General features: G+C 33.9%; 1 protein-coding gene across 4 annotated transcripts in view; it reads right to left on the bottom strand.

Moving 5' to 3' along the window:
* LOC143222867 (protein sprint-like) overlaps nt 1-10,838 on the bottom strand; it is a 105,468-nt gene extending 94,630 nt beyond the window's left edge. For 3 of the 4 annotated variants that reach the window (XM_076449975.1, XM_076449978.1, XM_076449976.1), the window contains exon 1: nt 10,072-10,838. In XM_076449975.1, the coding sequence (XP_076306090.1) occupies nt 10,072-10,101 (30 nt within the window). In that variant the 5' untranslated portion in view covers nt 10,102-10,838. Of the gene's footprint in view, nt 1-4,215; nt 4,236-10,071 lie in introns of those variants that run through there. The other variant, XM_076449977.1, reaches the window with a different exon arrangement.
* Between the last annotated feature and the right edge of the window lie 10,344 nt (nt 10,839-21,182).

Below are 21,182 nucleotides of genomic sequence, written 5' to 3'. Positions count from 1 at the left end.
AAAACTTTTCTTTGCATAGAAAAATGAAAAGGAGCTGAAAAAAGGAAACAGCTGAAGATGCCAAACTTTGTCAGACAAACAACTGTGTCAAAAATTGACATATTGCACAGCATGACACAGAGTTACACCTCAGAGACCACTGACAAAAAGACCACTTTCTTCACTAAACTTCAAAGAAGAATGTAGAATATAATATGCTAATAAGAATGCCACAAAAGACACCAATCCCTGTTGTTGTGTGATGAATAATATACAAAACCAGGTATAAAGTCCAGTAACGCTGACTGCTGGATAAAAAAAATGTCCAACTAAGACTGATGTACGGGGATGAACAGGGAGGATGAAGAAGAGATGGATATTCTAAAGATGCTGGAGGAGTGTAAAGCAAGACTGACCTGAGAATATGATGTAACCAGAAGTACTTAACCAGATATGGAGAGAATTTGTACCAGAACCTAGGAAAGCAGAAAAATGTGAGGGAACACAAAAAGATGATTCATCAATCTAGGTTGAGAGCCAAGCATTCCAACATATAGCAAAAAACTCAAAGTGTGATATCCAAACACAAGAACAGATCCAACAACAACAAAAAAATTGATGAAGAAGCATCTATTCTGTAGTAAAAGCTCTGTTAGAATAACTGGCTTGCCACTAGCTTCTTTACTTCTGAAACATGACAAGCATGAGAAACAATGTTGATTTTGTGTGCATAGAAGAAGATCCACTCTTCAAAAACAAAGATCTAAAGTGAGTTCTACCTTGCTTTGAAAAGGATGAGACAGCTGTGGAATCATCTGAATGAAGTATTACTACTTCCCTTGTAACAATTTGGGACAGCAAGTCAAAACTCAATGAATCACTAAACGTTCTGAGATTGATATCAAGAGAACCTTCTTCTACAGTCCAAAGTACCTTGAATTCCATGGTGTGTTTACAAGCACCTCATTCCTAAAGAGAAAGATCTGTGAACAGACATACTTCTAGCAATGGAATTGGGAGAGGAACACTTAGGCTGTTCCTGTTCAACCACAAGCTAAAATCCAGTACACTAGAATCTTAGTTTCACTAGATAATCCAGCACATTTGTGCAAATGTTCTAACAGTCCCATAACAACTACTGAAGGAAAATCTTATGAACCCAACATAAAGGAATGAAATGATTCCAAGGATGCCCACATTCCCAGGAGACATAAAACTCTGTATACTGTTTGCTCCATGACCTGAAGAACTAGAGTAAAAGATTGTCTTTAGCCAAGTCTGGATATTAAAATGTTCCTAAATATGCAAGGGATTGTGTAGGAGCAAGAACAGACTACTGCTTTTTGATAAAACACCCATCTCTTGCAGCTTCTCACATCAGAGTTTAACTGTGTACTTTTGCCAGATGGCAGGAAGGGGTGAGAGAAGCTGATCATGATGCAAAAAACCTCCAAGTATCAGGCATAAAGATATATAGTGCAAAAATGAGGCCAGATGGTACAGCACAAAACTAAAAAACCTGGTTTTAGTGCCTGAAAGTTAGAGAACATCTTGAAGATTCTGTGACTGGAATACAAAAGTAGGCATCAACAATGTCAAATTTTGTTATCTACAGTCCATGTGAGGAGTGCCACTGAGAGGAAAGAAATGATTCCATTGTAAAACACGGAAACTACAGAAAAAGACCGAGATGAGAAAGATTGACAATAGGTCACCAATCTCTTGCCTGTTTGGGCAATTGAAACAACTGAGAATAAAAGTCCTACAGAGAGAGAGAGAGAGAGAGATGAGCTTTATGGTCCCTTTGTGCAGAAGATCCTGGATGGCTTGTGTTTAATGACTGAATATAAGAGGGACTTTGGAGAGTAAAAATCCAACCAGTATAAGAAACAGAATAGAAGATGTAGACTGAAGGACCAATTCCCTCTCAAAAATTCAAATGACCCCCTAATCCATGGTGAATACCTCCCACATAAACACAAACTCTCCAAGACAAGATTCCACAGGACCTAACCCCACAAGGTATTCACTGACACAAAAATCTGCACTCCACCCTAGAGAAGAATCTCCACTGGTAAAGTTGAAGTCATCCTTGTTTACTAGTAGATCCTGGCACCAATACTGTAGGTCTGGAAACATGAACAGAAAATGCAGTAAACCATCCTGTAAAAGAATGTCCCAACGGTTAAAAATCCAGTGTATAAAAAAAAAATGGAGTTGATCTCTATCTATTCAAAATTCTGTGCATTCTGGAATTCCCATAAAACTTACTGAGAAAAGGAGGTTTTCTTAGATCCCCAAGGGTGAGTGTCAGATAGCAAATTCCTTTCAGTAAAATATCTTTCCAAAAAAATCTCAGAAAGAAACCAATAAAAAAACAAGGAGAGAGCAAAAGTCTATAACCTAACCAAAGTGGAAGTCAATAAATGATTAAGATTCTCCAAAATTTGAGAAAGTGATTTATGAAAGGCCTTTGACAACAGTTGCAAATAATAATAAATGAAAAAAATTGTTGTTAGCAACAGACAAATTTATGAAAACAAAATAAATGAAGATAGGCATCTTGTCCGAAGCCTCAAATAGAAGGTAGAGAGTCTAACCTCATAGAGTCCAAATAAGGGTTCACCAGATGATAAAAAATCAAAGCATACTACTCTTATAAACAAAGAGGACAGAGCATGGCAACAACCTCCCTCAAATTAGCTGCAAGAGTCACAATTTCTTTCCAAGATTCATGAATAGCTGTCTTGGTAAAGGAAGGTACTAGAAAAATATTCTAAATCCTTACTAGGTCATCCTTGATCTGCTACAGACTCAAGAAACAACATCAAACAGCATGCAAAATTACCCCTCTGTGTAATAATAAGGACAAGTACTATAATTTACAAAAATGAAAAACTACTTTTACTCCACAATTTCAGTTCTAGTACCATCTTAAGTTTCATCAGCAAGCCAACAGTATTTATTTATTTATTATAAGAGAAAATAAAAAAGCTAGAAAATTTATTAGGTTGAATAACAAAACAAGTGAAGAAATTAAATAGAAAAAAATTCAAGAGGTCTTTAAGCTAGCTCTCACGAGTTATATAATTATGTAATTAGAGCTACACAGATGCCCTACAATTTAACTTTCTTTCACAGGATTAATACTTTAACACAGTGGATCATTCCACGTCAAATCATCCAAATTTCGAAAAATTTTCCAGGTTTCAGAATACCTTGAAAAAAATTCACATGTATTCATCTATCCATATACTAAAAAATTGCCAAAGATTAGATCAATATCTCTAATAGTCTCTGATTTACAGCCTTGTAAAATTTAGTTCATTTGTTTTTATTTTTGGCAAATTCATTTTCAGGCAACTTTGGCTGCTTAAGGCTGCAAGAGTAATGGTGGTGGAAGGCTGAAATTTGCTATACTGACTGAATTAATCTCACAGAATTCAAAAATGGTCTAAAACCAAGTTTATATCTCTTAGGATTTGCATAGTGAGACAGTAAAATCACATGAAAACCCAAAATTGTAAGAAACATTGATTTATATAATAAGCCATAGCTCTAAGACTTAATATGATACAAAGCTGATTTTTTTTTCAAATTTCCTATAGCTTATCAGTTGATAAATCAGCAATTGTTGTACTTAAAAGTCTGTTAGATCTCCTGTAAACAAATTTAACTGCATGCAACTCTTCATGATTTAGCTAAAAATAGCCCTACTTCAGGCCACAGTTTGACCATGTCACCAGTTATTCAGCCTTGTTAGATTTTTACCATATATTCTTACATCTCCGAATATGATATAAAAAAAAAAATCAAGATGGTGTTCAACCTGTTACACTCCTTAATCAGTACAGAAAAGTGTAATAGATTTATTCCATAATTTCTGTGGCTGTTATAATATTGGACAAATGGACCATGTCTGTAAAATGTTAATATAATCAAAATAAGTAAAATACAAAGCTTTACCAAAAAATACTTTTGACATTCATTTAGATTCTTCAAGTTGTGCAGATTTAATGTGAAGACTGCAAAATAAAAAAACAAAAGTACCTTTATTATTAATATGAAAATCACCTTACACCCAGTCTAGTTGATCAGACACCTTAAGTTCACAAAAAATTCTTTGGCAAAAATAATTTTAAAAAAACTTATGATTCACAAAAAAACTAAAAGATTGCTAAATTTTGTAAAGATGCATTTACCACAATATTCCCCCCATAGTTAATAAATACTTACCTAGTGCTTTGCAAGATTGGTCAAAATGATGAAGACCATATTTCTATTGAAATTTCATTCTACCCAAAGGTTTAACAAGTATTTATCTTTCAAATACTTCACAAAATAGAGTTCATTGAGGATATCTGGTTTGTAGTTTGTTTGTTTTTTTAACCATTATTATTTCATTCTTTTGTTTTCATACTTTATCAATATTAGCAAAGTTTCTAAATTTTAAGGGTGTGTCCATTCCAAACTGAGAATTGGCTAAGAAGAAAACAAGATTCAGAAATAGAGAACAATTCAAGTAAAACCAACTGTGGTGTAACACAAATGAACAACCTCACACCTTCCTTTTTCTATTTTGTAGGGTGGAGTAAATATTCCAATTTTTAATAAGAAGCCATTAGGCTTATTTTTCTAATCTTTTCAATCACTGGACCACAGAGAACTTTATGTAACTTATAACACTTGAACCTAACAATGATGAAGTAAACTGGTAAATTATACAGACTGGTTTAGTTTACATTAAAGAAAAACAACTTATAAGAACCAAAGCATAAAAGCTATCCAAATTTATTTTTTATAGCTACTACTTCAGGAGAAGTCTCAACTTTATACATTTTGGAAAGTTTCTATGGGACTAACTTCCACATACTATTCAGTGTGTTCTTTACCTAACAAAACTCAAAAGTCTGTAAAAGAGTTAAAAATATTTTTGTGTATATTCTACTTGCATATATTTGTGATGTGTATGCATGTTACTTACTCATTAGGTCCTAACACATTAAACTACTTTAACTTTATGATATACGTAGTTTATCATGTTAGCACATCAGCTATTCAGTTATTGATAACTATTTCAGTACTGATATTCTTCTAAAACAAACACTTTTCACTTACTTTGTTTCTTTGATTACAAATAAGAATACATAAAGATGCAAGTATTGTGTTTAACAGATGTTTAGAAAATTAACAGCTAAGTGTTCTTTAAATTGATATTTCATGATAGAAATATACAAATATATTTTTTAAGTATATTTGGGCATAATACTTTTGATATGAAATGCCATAACAGTAAAGTTTCAAATATACGTATGGGATGCATCAATGTATTATTATCAAGGATAAAGATGCACACAATTTACTGTTTTACTATTTACAGAAATAAAACAATGTGGTTCCTGTTACTTCATTTTCTCTCTCATAAGAAAACATGTGCATAAAGTTATGATTCAGTGCATAAAGATATTAATTCCAGTAAACCTAAAGGCCAATAAACTTTAGCTAATGTTCTAATGTGCAGCAAAGTGAAAAATACACAAAAAGACCTGTAGAAGTAAACCACTCAAAAATACCATTGTTAATCCATACCAACTAAACTAATACCTGGAAGTGAAAAATACTGCATCACTGTGATCATTATTTCTGTGCAGTCAGTCAAATAGCTTAAAAGTATATTATCACTTCCAAATTATATCAGCTATAATAAACAAATATGCATTGTGTCTGAATGCCAAAATAATCTTCCTTGCACGTCCAGCACATTTAACAAAGGTCCTACAAAAAGCCTTTGTTCCATACAAACCATATAATTTTTTAAAATACAAATAGGTTTACTTTGATTTTTTTAATACTCGTACTTCACTTTAAATCTTTTGGAAACAATAATGGATGTTAATAGCAGTACATACAGATAGCAAGCATTTCATGCAAGATAAATATAAAATCTATTGATGATCCTGCTGCCATTTTTTATGCTGATGTAAAAACATTGTTTTTGTATTTTTCATGTCCTTTATGATAGACCTTAATTTTCACATAAAAATTATCTTTGAATTCATACTGATTCCAAAATAATCTTGATGATAATAAAAATAGTTTGTCTTGTTTTGAATTTTACACAAAGCTACACAAGGGCTATCTGCAACAGCCATTCCTAATTTAGCAGTAAAAGACTAGAAGGAAGGCAGATAGTGATTACTACCCACTACCAAACCTTAGTCTATTCTTTTATCAATTACTAGTGGGAATGACCATCATATTATAATGCTCCCACAATTGAAAGAATAAGTATGTATGGTGAGATCGGGATTTTAACCCATGACACAGATTGAAAGTCAAGAATCCTAACCATCTGGCCATAGTGGGCCAGTTTAGATAAAGAAACTGAAATGACTAGCTGCTTGCTGAATGGTCTTATTCTTAGTGTAGGAGTAACCTATATTACACTTCCAGATAAACACCTGTTTTACTTCCAGTCAGGGGATGCATAGTAGTATTACACTGACTAGAACTTTCCATACTGACCTCTTACTCAATTTGATAGTGGAGAAGCAAGTGTTCTTCCACTCCAGTATTATCTGGATATAATGCCACCATGAAAGGCTGTGCAGCAGGTTACCATGAACAAGGACAGCAAGAGCTGGCCAGGAATGAAGACAAAGACCCACACCAAGTGCCACTTTTTCTGGATGTAACAACATAGCTTAAAATGTACAATATATAAACTGCTGAAACAATTTTGTTGAAAACCTCAACTTATCAGAAGGAACTGAGTAGGGTAAATGGACGTAAAACTTTGTTAACTCTACTGGATGGGGATTTTGCAAGTGTTGTGTGTTCATGTATGTATATGTATATTGAAGTTTGAGATTGTTTGTTTCTTTGTGAAGTCTGCAAGAAATAGAAGTAACTCCACTCTGGGAAGTTATAGAATGGTGGCAAGAGGGAGATGAAAGTATTAAATGGAAGAAGCTGCAAACATGCCAGGTCATTCACATGCAGCCTACAATAGCACTTAAGAGGATGTCATTGGCTAAATTCAAGAGGACATGAGATAAACTTTATGGTAAGTGATAAAATAAATAGAAAAAGAGATAAGCCAGATTGGTTGTTCAAATAGTCAAGGTAGGAAGAGTTTAGTTATCAGAACAGAAGGAATCTCAAGATATGAAAAAAAAAAAGATTGTTGATTGGCCTGAAAGGGTGCAGCTCAAGCAAAATAACAACAAATTGCTTGAATATTACAAAGGAGAAAATCAGAGCTTGAATGTTCTTATGAAGAAAAGAATGGGGCAGAGTTCAGAGAAATCACCCAACCTTCTGCACAACTCTTGAGGAGGATGAAGCAGTCTAGGAAGAGAATTTCTTCCCATCACATAGAATACAGAAGATATCCCAGGTGCAAATACCATAACAGTCTCCTGCAAGTAAGAAAGAGAAGAAAATGTATTTCAATAGAAAGATGGCACAAGAAACAGGTGACCAATGGTTTGCATAGAGAACATACAAGTCATGAGAACCAGACAGAGGTTTTTGTCCAGAAGAGGATACAAATACCAGAAAAATAACTAGAAAGGCTTGTAAAAGGTTCATAAGAACTGGAGGAAAAAAATAAGAATGACAAGGGAAAACCCAGAAAATCAATGACAGAGCCTTACTGTAACTGGCAACTACAAAAATAGACAGTCCTCAAAAACTAAGACAAGCTCAGCAGAAGTTATAACCAGACCAACAGTCCAAGAAGAAGAATATATGATGTATAATGGTGGTAACACTTCTCACCTTTGGAGTAGCCCATTACTACATTGTGATTAAAAAATAAAACAAGTTCTATAGAGGAAAGTCTGGACCTCAGGAAGTTTCACAAATGTGAATATGGAAAACTGTATTCACTAAGGTCTAAGATTGAATTGATAGAAATAACAGTGGAATAATCAAAAATAGTAATAACCAGAAGCAATTTCAGTGTTAACAATTCCCAAGAATTTTGAAATTAACCTGTTAAGTTGAATGACTACAAATTAGTTAAAAAAATTATATCAAATCATAATGGGAATATTCTGATTACTCAGTTAAAATAGTCAGAAATGTAATAACCAGAAATACTATTTTTTGACTAGTTGATTATTTTCATGAGATTAATTAATTTATTGCAGTATCAATCAACTTATTATTTCCTGTAACTGATATATTTACTTAATGCTCACAGACAATTGATTAACCAAGTTAATCATCCAACTATATGTAATACAGTACCCACCAGTCCTGCAGGACACTGTGTATCTGGCTGCTACACCCTAAGTTTGTTTTTGTAATTGTGTGCAAAGCTACATGAGGGCTATCTGCACTAGCCATCCCCAACTTAGCAGTGTAAGACTAGAGAGAAGGCAGTTAATCATCACCAACTACTGCCAACTCTTGGGCCACTCTTTTACCAATGAATAGTGAGATTGACTGTCACGTTATAATGTCCCCATGGCTGAAAGGGTGAGCATGTTTGGTGTGACAGGGATTTAAACCCATAACCCTCAGATTACGATTAGAGCACCTTAACCACCTCACCATGCCAGGCCTATCAAGCAACTTAAACTTATTGTTAGTGTACTACGTAGTATTTAAGTTAAGCACAATTATAGCTGGATTTGTTTTCTATTTTCAATGCTTCCTAACCAGCTACAGAGATTTATAACTAAACAAGAGTTCTGTTAATGTAAACATGTTAACATCCTAAAGATTTGCATACTGTTGAAAAAGGATGTTATTTAGAAATCCCTTTTTCTTTTTTAGCAAATAATGAATATTAATTTGCAACAACTTTTAATAAAATAAAATCTTACTCTAAGTAATACTGTAACACACTACAAGAACTTATGAATGAAAGCATATGAGAATAGCTAATATATTAATCATGCTATAATTGTCACATCCAGAACCAATAGTCTTTTGCCCAACATAAGAACTCATCACTGTAGACAACATATAACACAGAAATGGTGAAGGCATTCATTATTTATATCATTAACTGCATGAAAAACTATTACAATGTTAATCAGATTAAGCAAATGGAATGTAATTATTGTCAATTTTATTTAAGTAATTTACAAATAATAAGTAAGATAGGGATTAACAGCACTGTTATTTATTCAAATTTTAACTCCATTTTATAATCACTAACTTTTACTGAATTAACTTCACTACAATTCAGAGCTGGCAAACAAACAAGCTAGATAGTATTCTTGTTTCTGAAAAAGTTAATATTTAATAATTTGTGACATTTGCATCAGTAAATGAACAAATTTTACAGCATTCAACAGAGGTAATAAATTGTATTCATTAACTGAGTTCATTACCCAGCCCTAATCTTGATCAAACAAACAAATATTCCAAACTCCATTAACATTATTCCTATTCAGAATCATCACCAATCTTCCACTAATTTAACACAGTTCAGCTTCAATTATTTTCAAAACCCACAAAAATGATCAAATAATTGAAATTTGTGTTTCCAACTATCAAAGACTTATAAGAATAATTATCGAGTTGACTGGAATAAACTAATCAGCTCAATAAACAATCAATTACCAAATTTTATGTATCACCTGGCTCTATTTACAGATACAAATATTTGCATGGCAAAATATTACAGCTTCTCTATGCCACAAATCTGAATAAACTAATAATGTAAAAACTATCAACCAATCAAAATTAGTGCTTTCAGTTGTTATAGTTTTTGATTATTTTTCTTAACAAAAAAAAATCTAACCGAATTAATTACTCTATTTTTAATGTCTGTCTGCATCCCTTTCAGTTTCACACATTCTGGTAAACCTATTACCCAATTCTGGGTTAACAACCCACGAGTTCAGAAATACTACCATTGAAAATTTTACTTCACTAAGTGCCCAACTACTACACTCACTCAACCAAAAGAAATAACAAAACTAAAAGCTAAAAATTTGAACATCTTAAGAATGACTGCGGTTAAAATCATTATTACAAAAATTAACAATAACAGTGCTAACACTTCTTAGTAAATACCAAAGTTTAAAATGTAATAAAATTAAAACTATTATACATAATAAAAGCGCTTACCTTACTCAATTCCAGGTCCAAAGAATTCATAGGCTTATAATTTATTTGTATTTCTCACACAGTCACTTAATGTTATGATGTAATAACCTTTTACTATAGGGTAACATCACTTAAATATCTAAACAGTCGTTTATAACACCACATTTTTGACTGTGCCTTCAAACAACGTTTTTATAATTGCAAATTATTAACCTAAAACAGACTTAACGCAACGACCTCCGTTTCACCAGCGTTTTCTTACGAGTTATAAGGGGCCTGCCTATTCAAGTAACTACTTTCAGTTATAAACTTCAAATGTTACTAATTGTTAACTTCCACTAAAGGCATAGCCAGTCGCGACAATAATATTAGTAATACGTAATGTTTAGATAAGTAGTCTAACTACGAAGAACATATTGTGCTGTGAGTATCAGTCTGTCAAAGTAACAAAAAGTATTTGAGAAAACATAACTTACAAACCAATAAGCCTAATTTAAAATTAATTTAGTCCTAACCACAACGATACTAGTTATTCTCCGACTCAAAGTCAAGTCTAAATCGAACTCATACTGTTGTATTATACTCTTGTTCAGGTTTCGGAGCACGACTACGAAGGGTATGCATAATTATGTATTTACGAAGTTACTAATTTACGAAAATAAACACAGATGTTGTACAAACTTTTCTAAAATTTGTGAAAAAAAGGAAAACCATAAAAAGAAGAAAAATCTAGTAAACTTTTATGACTGCTTTGGTTCTACGAATCATCACCTCGTGTTTAACCTACTATTGGCTGACATAGTTTAATACTTTTACTTACAGAACATAGAAGTAAAGGCAATTCTCATAAAAAAAAATAAGTAAAAATTGACATAAACTGGAAAATAAAAAGCGTTGTTTTCTTTATAATACTGTATTTAAATATTCTAAATGAAATATAATCTACATTTGTTCATGTTTACTTAATCATATTACATGCTCGCCCTTTCAGTCGTGGAGGGCATTATAAGTACGGTCAATCCTACTGTTCGTTGGTAAAAAAAATAGCCCAAGAGTTGGCGGTGGGTGGTGATGACTAGCTGTCTTCCCTGTAGTCTTACACTGCTAAATTACAAACAGATAGCCCTCGCATAGCTTTGCGCGAAATTAAAAAACAAAACAAAACAAAACAAATACATGTAAACAAAATTACCATTGGTATCTGGAAAGGGAAAATTGTGTTTTTATAAGCGTCTACGTTTATGCTTCTGATTGTTACTAACAGCGATATCACAAAAAATTATAATAATACATTTTTAAATTTATGCAAATATATTCAAACTGTTTATTATATATCAACCCAAATAAAACCAAATATTCCTTTTGTTATTCTAGTGGTAAGCAGTATTTAGACAAAATAATGATATTCTACCATTTATATTTTTAGAAATGAATATTATGTGATTACAAAACCTGCTGAACAAAATAACCGAGGGCCAGTAGCTGAAGTGGTTTCCAATACCATCAGTGTTTGGTCAATTTAAAACATAATATTAATAAAATTAAGCTGTTTAGTTTGTCCTCAGCGATTCAGCGGCTGGTTTGAGAGTATATAACACAAAAGTTGGGGATCTATACCAGCGATGGATAGAACACAAATAGCCAATTGTGTTGCTTTATAGTTAACAAGAAATAAACATTTTTGGTATTAACGATTAATAACGTTTACATTCTACATTATATGTCTTCCTTGTTAAAATAAGTAAATACCAACTGTTCAGCTATTATATTAAGTAAGTAACGTTTAGGGGGGCGAGGAGGGAGTAAGATATTTCTTTAAAACTTCTGAAGTGTATCTAAAAAGATGTGAAACTACTGGCCCCTGAATATGTAGTAACAGGTTTAACTCTTTTGATTTTACGAAATACACTCGATCACAACTCTTAAAATCAAAATTTAAAGATGTACGTTTAAATAATAATGTTGCAATCTTCATCAATATAAGTATTATGCTATTGTTTGTTGTATGTTCATGTAACTACTTCGCAGAAGTAGACGGATCTTCATCACAATTGGTGTGGAAGATCACTAGGTCCATTTGGGTGTAATACAAAGTTTCAATTTTGTATTTAGCGGTTTTATGGGTTTGTTTGTTTTTACCACGCCCTCAACTTTATGGATGTACCTTCGCCAAATTTGGTATGGAAGTTTGTTGAGTCTCTATGAAAATACCTGCAAATTTGCGGTTTCCCATTCTATGTTTTACAGTTTTTATGGGCATTCTTACGGTTGTTTTTTTTTTTTTTACAATTCAATATAAGGGAAGCAACTTTTCATTTCCTAAAATAACCTTTCATTACTCATGAATTTACATAAATTCCGTCCACGAGAGTGGTGTTAAATCTAGGAGAAGTCCTGTCTGGAAAATAAGACTTTATTGATGCTGCAAGAAAAGATCATGAAACAACATGGGACAGTAGTGAGCATCTCTGAAGCAGGAAGTATACTTTTACAACAACTATAGCTTGCTACAAATCCTTGGATTAATAAGTGCCTGTATAAAATGCTGCTTGCAGCAAGAAACTTGTCATCCTAGACCAGTGACTGATTACTGGCATTGGTGCTATGCTAGAGCCCCTGACAACATCTGTCGTCCTGCACCTACAACATTGACCAAGTACCGCATGGGAGGGAGTTTGGTTTACTCTACAGGTCCGTATAAGCAAAGCAAATTTTGTCCAAACTTTAAAGGAGTGGCAAAAAAAACCTGCATCATTTCTTGAAGCATTTCAAGCAGCTAAATGGACTCGGAGGCAGACACTGCAGTATCTTATCCTAAAGTTGAATAATCCATTCCTTGATACTATCAAGCATTTAGGCGAAGAGTTACAGGAGGACTGAGACATAGTATTGTGCAAGTTTAATGGCTTTTTGACATTATATAGAATGAAGCAATTCAACGAGTAAATTTGAGGCTCAAAAGAAGACTAGAACTAAGGGTCTGACCATTTACAAAGACAGTCTATATTTACTGGACAGTAAGACCTACCCTGCAACGAAAACAGCATATCAGAATAAAATCCTAGTGGATAAGTTTGTTGAAAATTTTTGTAATATAGCCATGAGACACCTGTGTGTTTGTGATATCATCATCTTGACAGAGGGCTTCCATCATGACTCAGTATGAAAGAGTAACTTTGAGCTACTAATTGGATAAGAAAAAGTCTACTGCAACAGCTTTAGTAACTTCAAATGGACTAATACGCTAAGGCATATGTCCATTGCTTCAAGCCAAAACTATATCAAGGGTTAGCCATTTCATAAATGTGATGCAACCACACAGGTTTCCAATGCATGGGCAAAGACATCTAGATCTGCCTTTGGGAGACATAGACAGACATACTACAACCCATACTAATAGTGTCTCTGTCTGGATGTCATCCAGGATTGGTGGAGAAAAGCACCTGCTTTTTGCTTGTGGTCTGGTGGAGCATAAGTAGATGAACTGTCCAATCTTTGCTAATCAGCGAAGATGGTATAACTATCAATTCCAGCAAGCGATTCAACAGATTTCAACCAATCCATAATACCCGTATTTTGCCAAACAGCAAAGTAGGCAAGATTTTTTCTCTATTTTACAATAAAGAGATGAATATCTGGATGCATTGGAAGGTTCTCACTGGTTTAATACTTTACTTTACTTTTGGCTGATGGATACTTACGGGTCGAGCTGAACAGCAAAAGTAAACCTAAAACTTCTCTTTGCATGAAATATATCTTGTGGCTTGTGTGGGATATGTATTATATGATTTGGTCTGTGTTATGTAGCAGCCACTTTCTAGAGACTAATTGCAATTAGGCTGATGGGCTATAATAAGGAAGTTATCTGGTCTACATTGATAGAGTTCTGGAATTTGGTTACATATTTATGTCTGCAACTGAGAACCTGAAAATAGTGCTCCAGTGCCTAAATAAACCATGAAGTGTTCACTCATGCACATAGAAATAACTTTTCTTAATCATATTGCAAGGAAAAGTGGTGTCTCTATAGACTTAGTTAATATAACCACGGGGAAAAACTGCTTCAATCAAGCGAGAAATCTGCAGTTTTCTCAGTTTCACGTCGTGCTTTCAATGGTTTGTGGCTAACTTCTCCAAGATAGCCACATCATAATCTGCTCTTCATAAAGTTGGTATACACTTTTGATAGAATAACAGATGTGTCCAAATATTCTGATCTTTAAGTCTTGTTTTAGTGACTGGTCTGATGATAGCCTATCCATAATAGAATAGAAAATTCGTGTCAGACATTAATGCCAGCGCCAAATTAATCAGTGCAATATTATTACAACTGTAGGATGGAATATAACTTGTAATAATGAATGCTAGTCATACACTCACAGCTTCCAAATACAGATATTGTATAATGAAGTAAGAATTGCTTGTATTTGTTGTATTTATAAAGCACTTTCACTGGTGTTTGTATGGTAGGAGGTTCACCACTAAGCAAACTATGCTTCATTGAAGTGACTAATGATCTTTGAAAATCCATATTGGATGCTAGCATGTTAAAACAACACTGTAAGCATATGACTTTGTCACAGTTTATCACCTGGATATGCAACAAAGAAACAGATAAACTATCTCACCTCACAGTGAGACCTTGATTTTTTACGGAATATCGTGATCCTCGATATAATGTGGGCATTGAAGCCACAGCCATTTACATCATAGCTAATTTGTACCCTAAAGTGGAAAATTGCACTTGTGGATATATATCATGATTAACAGTTTTTGAAAATCTAAGCAGGTCAACTGAACGACATTAATCTTGCATAGGTGCTCCTTACCAAATAATACAGAACCATAACATGTGTTTGTATAACCTGTCACACTTTTATGGTCAGTTAAACTGCAGGAATGTGGGCTGTACAGTCTTATAAATCAATGAGCTCTGGCATTCTGATTGTGCTGTAGCTGGAGGTTCTAAGAGCTCTATGACAATATATTCTACATAACACAAAGATAAGGGTATTACCCATACTTGTGCTAACTTTTGACACTGATTTTTCTGGTCACGTATGAAACAAAATTTTGACACTGTGTGGTGGAGCCATTCAATGAAAAAACTGACCAATTCAGGTTAATTTCTAACAGAGAAAAACAGGGTCTCCTTTGCAAAAGATAATTATGTGTATCACTGATCCACTGTCAGAGACTAGGAGAGAAGTAATTGATATATTCTCATCATCACTGACTACTTCATGAAGTTGATTAATACTTATACATTGGTCCATATATTAATACAGTTTATTACTGATATATGAATTGATGGAAAACTAGATATTACAGTTTAGAGCACAGAAAGAACAATGAGTTAATTTCAACAACTAACTAACTGCTATCTGAGTTTTGTAATGGGGCGTGATAAACATGTGCAGTTCACCTTGTCATCATTAGTCTGATTATTTGGCAGAATGGATAATACAGGCTACCATGAATACTTGTTAAGCTTGTTAATCCCAGCCATACGAGTTAGTAGAATACAATGCAACATAACAGATATATATTTACAGGCTATTTGTCAGACATCTTTATATTTGGGTGTGATAGATTAATCTGTGTTTATTTTATTATGGTCCTTTCCCATGAAAATATCTCCCACATTAACTACAATAATACATGGAATGGTTATAGTTTATAATAAATGACAAGACTATAAACCTATGAATGCTTCATTATAAAGACTGGGAATGGTTGCAATACATACCAGCAGTGCAAAATTAGCTTTGATCTGCCTAGACCAGTCTGTATACCTCGCTTGCTGTACAAGTTACAAAGACACAAGATGCACAAAATGTATGGAACACATTGATAAGTTATATATGTGCGCCACAGAAAAAACTCCTTGTACACTAGTTTGATCAATAGTCTAATATTGAGTCAAATTAGTTAAAGTAAGCCAAAGATGCCATTTTAAGTCATTTTGATTCACCTGATGAAAGAAAAAGGCTTATATATTTATCTTGCTGTTCATGATGGGCCAAATAAGGAGTTGTTGAAGTTGGGAGTGAAAGATAGCTCTGACAGTTGGTATTGTCAAAGATATGGACCTCCTGGTCTATTTGAATTAGACTGATTAACCATAATAGCTAAAATAGTCATATAGTTGAAATACTACAGACTGAGTGAACATTTTTCACTTTTTGAGCCACTGTTTTCTAGCGAAACGTATGGAATATATTCTGTGGCTACTATTCAATCACTGACAGCTAGAACATTCAGATAATTGAAAAATTAATGATTGAAATGGTATGAACCATTTGTTTTCTAAACCTCAAGTAGTGTTATGAAATACCATACATGTACTACACAGTACGATTATTACTCAATCATTAGAAGGTTAGATAGCTGAAGCCAATAGTTACAATAGTTAGTACACCAATAATTTGCTCTAGAGATGATGTTAAACAGAAGTTCAAAAATGCAGTTAAAAGGCGTTTCAGCTCATGATTTTACAAGTAGCGTTTCACAGTTTAATGTTTTATACTTATGTGATTGTCATTTTATTTACTTCGTAACTTGAAACAATCACGCTATTGACAAACCAGTCAATGCAAAAGCATTAACTGCACTTGCTTTTAAAGTCACCAAGTGATTTTTTTTGTGCATCGTTCGGTCTTTAAAGAAAATCATTCTCATAATCTCTGGGATTGGTAAGATCTCTATGGAATATGCTGATCCGTATTCACTAGATTATCACTTATGGACCTAGGATGTTTGTTTGATTCTAATAATAAAGAGGGAGCTGTGTTTGTTCAGAGTATATGTTGAGATAGAGTAATAATAGCATGATTATTAAGATGCTTAGTTGAAGCGTTTGAGTTCATCCATGTTTTCCAAGTGATTATTTATTTCATGATGCCAGAATAAAAAAGCGTGTTGAGCTTAACGGCTTCTAGATGGCAGTATTATCGCTATAAAGATGTAGCTTTGGAATAAAACCCGAGAAAGCTATGAAATTAACTGACAGAGAAGCTGAAGGCAATCTTTTATTGGCTATCAGAGTATATGACAACGTTAAATCATAATATATATTTATAGCAGCATATGAATATAGATATATGCATATGTATTGTCTAACACACATAGGCGAACATTACATAAAGGCGTTTACGAGTGTTGTATAACAGAAACGTAACGATTATACATGAACTAACATGAGCATGAAGACAATGGATTTAATCTTGATGTCGAAAACTGATTATATAATGTTAAGTATCATAATTTACCTTGAATATATTATATGTGGATACACTGCATCTCTTATTTTAATTAGTAACAGAAAGAGAATTTTAAAAAATTTACATCGAAATGTTCAGCAAAGAGTGATTTTTCACGGGAGAAATAAAAGTAACAAAAAGATTCACAATACACCCGAGCGAAAAACAGTTTAACCTAGTGTTTCCTATAACACAACTTTAGCTCGTGTTTCTCATAAAGAATAATACAAAATATAAGTTAACCCTTTCCATATGAGGTCGGTCAATCACATACTATAACTTTTGATAATGCACCCGTATCTTCACGAAACATGAAAAACCTTAGGCAAACATCACAACTCTTTCATCCAAAAAGTGTGTGTGTTTCCTTATAGCAAAGCCACATTGAGCTATCTGCTGAGCCCACCGAGACGAATCGAAAGCCCTGATTTTAGCGTTGTAAATCCATAGACATACCGCTGTACTAGCGGGGAGCTATCCAAAAATGAATTCATACTTTTAACACGTTTTTTACTAGATTTGTCCATGAATATATAAAGTCAAAGTGTTCACGCTCCAATTTCCCCTCCCCCCTCCACTGGCATAGCGGTATATCTGCGGACTCACACTCATTGTGTAGCTTATGCTTAATTCTAAATAAACAAAAATGCTCCAAGTGCAAAATAAGTTTCATGTTAAGATTGAAAATACTTTTCTTCATCTGAAAAATATTAAGTTTCAGTAACCTTTAGAAAACCTTCAAAATTAATATCAAACTTTTTTTTTTTCAATAATACATTGTATTTTACTCTCTAACACTGTATGGAATCAGTCAATTTGACTGACCTTGTAACCACCATGAAAATACGAAATAAACGTCAAATACTTTTTCTTTTATTTTCTATAATGCCTGCAGATTGTAACTAAAACGTACAATTGTTTATCCTAAGCAGCTTAAGGCTCGTGACAGTCTACATCTTTTCTTACTTTATTTTATTATTTTATTGCTCTTTGAACCTTGTTTAACTAATAATCTTGACACGCAACTTGTAAATCTTTTCGCAAACATGTTTTGCTTTTTATGGTTCTGTAAGTTCAGTAATAAAAAAACTGCGTATTGTTGTTACGCAGATTGTTTTAGAAAAATTTCAAGGAGATCCTCTTATTTGTGCACTCCGGCATTAACAAGCAAACATTCAAAATATAGCAAGTTTAGGTCTTTGAAGGAAACAAAATACAATTAATAAGGAGAAAAGTGGTTAAACTGATATATTAATACAAGAAAGAAGGGTGAATGGAAACGTTAGATTATAGAAAGTAGTAAAAACGTTTTTCAGGAATCGTTATATGAATAGAAGTAATTACAATTACGTTGTATCAAAATTGTTGATACAAATTACTGATATTGCCAGCAATATATCAAATGTAACCACTTTTAATTTTAACAGTGCTTCCACTGGTCAGTCACCCAGAATTTTGAAGAACCTAATTTTTAAAGTCATTCTGAATTGGATTAAAAGCAGAAGATTCCCACATCCTTTGTGAAAACTGGATCCATGGCCAGCCACGAAACAGACATTGACATACTCTCGACATTCAATGTGTAAGTGTTCTGACCTTGTATTGGTAAAGTAGCATTAGTACAGAAAAAGAATCAACTAGCTTGTAAGTGCAAAGTGCGTATGTGCAGTACTGGTGAGAAATCCCTCGATGTCAGTGTGGATGTAACAGTTTAGACAGAGAGGTGAAAATGGCACGAAAAGCAGGTGAGAAACAGCCGTAGAACAAATTAAAGGCACTAAGCAAGAAAAAGGAAGAATTAAAACTCTATTCCTTTGAAGAGTGATAAAAATGAAATGCAGTTTGTTACACCGAAGTAACGACAAAGATTATCCAAGAACTCAAGTGTGAAATCAAGGCGTTCAAGGTGTTATTGTAGTATTCCAACATGGCGCAGGAGCGATGTATATTTAATTCAGAAGTTCTTTGGTATCAAGCCCACAGCAACACTAAATTTTCCAAATAAAGAATATCGATGGAAGGCATTAGGTTTCAGTGCTCTTGACAAGAACAATTGATTGCTTTAGTTCTGCGTGACTGTATTAAGGATTCTATTCACCTTGTTACTCTCGGGAGATTCAGATGGTCTTGCGAACGTGATTGGAAACGACATTTACAAAAAATCTCGTGATACAAAACTATTCTCATTTGTCAACGACGTGCAACAAGTTCTGCCAGAGGAATGTATTAAAAGAAAAGTCATACTTGTACTGTTGTGTTAGTCGATATCATTCAAAGTGAAAGAGGAATTTAAGATTGAAAACGAGCTTTTGCAACAGCTAGATGGCGCTTTCGTGGACTGAAGTTTAGGTTTCAGCTAGAACCTACAATACGATCCGTTTTGTTTGTTTGTGTTGAATTTCGAGTAAAGCTACTCGAGGGCTATCTGCGCTAGCCGTCCCTAATTTAGCAGTGTAAGACTAGAGGGGAGGCAGCTAGTCATCACCACCCACCGCCAACTCTTGGGCTTCTCTTTTACCAACGAATAGTGGGATTATAACGCCCCCACGGCTGAAAAGGCGAGCAGGTTTGGTGTGACTGGGATTTGAACCCGCGACCCTCGGATTACGAGTCAATCGCCTTAACACACTTGGCCATGCTGGGCCTAGTACGATCTGTCCAGCATTGCTGTAATCGAGCTGCATTGAAAGCGATGAAGTACCATTAATGAAGGTAATAAGAATTATCCCAATAAAGCATGAGAATAAATAGCCAAGAACACAAACTATTGTTGATCTTAGCTGTTTTAGAACATCTATAACTTCATTGTGCAATTGTGCATTTCAGTACAAAATACAGCCGCTTCTGCAGTTCGTTGTGTCCACTTTCTAAGTTTATTGATTTAAGTAACGTGAAGCACAGTGTAAAAAACTGATACAACATGGATAAGAATAAAAGTATTGTTGGGAAGTATATACTTCTAATATTTGTTTTGGAATTTCGCACAAAGCTACTTGAGGGCTATCTGTGCTAGCCGTCCCTAATTTAGTAGTGTAAGACTAGAGGGAAGGCAGCTAGTCATCACCACCCACCACCAACTCTTAGGCTACTCTTTTATCAACGAATAGTGGGATTGACCGTGACATTATACGCCCCCACGGCTGGGAGGGCAAGCATGTTTAGCGCGATGCGGGCGCGAACCCGCGACCCTCGGATTACGAATCGCACGCCTTACGCGCTTGGCCATACTATGCCTGTATATACTTCTAATAAAGAACTTTCAGTTGTAAGTATTCATTGCTATAAGAATGAGTAATCACATAAATGTTTGTAAGAAATGCTGTAATCGAATTAAGACTTTTTTAAACATGCAAACTAACAAAGGCTTTAATTGGCAATATGCTTTTTTGTGTACCGTAATCAAAGAATATTTATGAAAATGAAGATAAAATAGTTCATCGCAAAATGTTTTAGGTAACTGAGAAGGAACATTTTGAAAATACTAAGTGATCACACCTTCTAACAAAGGCTTTAATCAGTAGTATGCCTTTTGGTGTACCGTAATCAAATAATATTAATGAAAATGAAAATAAAATAGTTCATCCCCGAATGTTCTAGGTACCTATGAAAGAACATTTTGAAAATACTAAGTGACCATACCTATTTCCTTACCCTCAGCTTCTCATCGTTCAAGTTCCGTCCGGGAAAGGTTTGTCAACTTTAAGACAAAAGAACAATTATATTATGTGTGATGGTTGCTAGCAAGATCATTATACACTGCAGTCATAAAACTGAAATAAAAGTTTGTACTCTTCAGCAGTCTTCTAAAATACAAGACCAATTCCACAACTTCCAGCCTCAGACCTTACCTACTTAGCGTTGATTGTAACT

This window comes from Tachypleus tridentatus, chromosome 8, assembly GCF_004210375.1.
Source record: "Tachypleus tridentatus isolate NWPU-2018 chromosome 8, ASM421037v1, whole genome shotgun sequence".
Classification (NCBI taxonomy): domain Eukaryota; kingdom Metazoa; phylum Arthropoda; class Merostomata; order Xiphosura; family Limulidae; genus Tachypleus; species Tachypleus tridentatus.
Note: the sequence above shows the minus strand (reverse complement) of the source record. Positions and strands in the feature narration are given on the sequence as shown.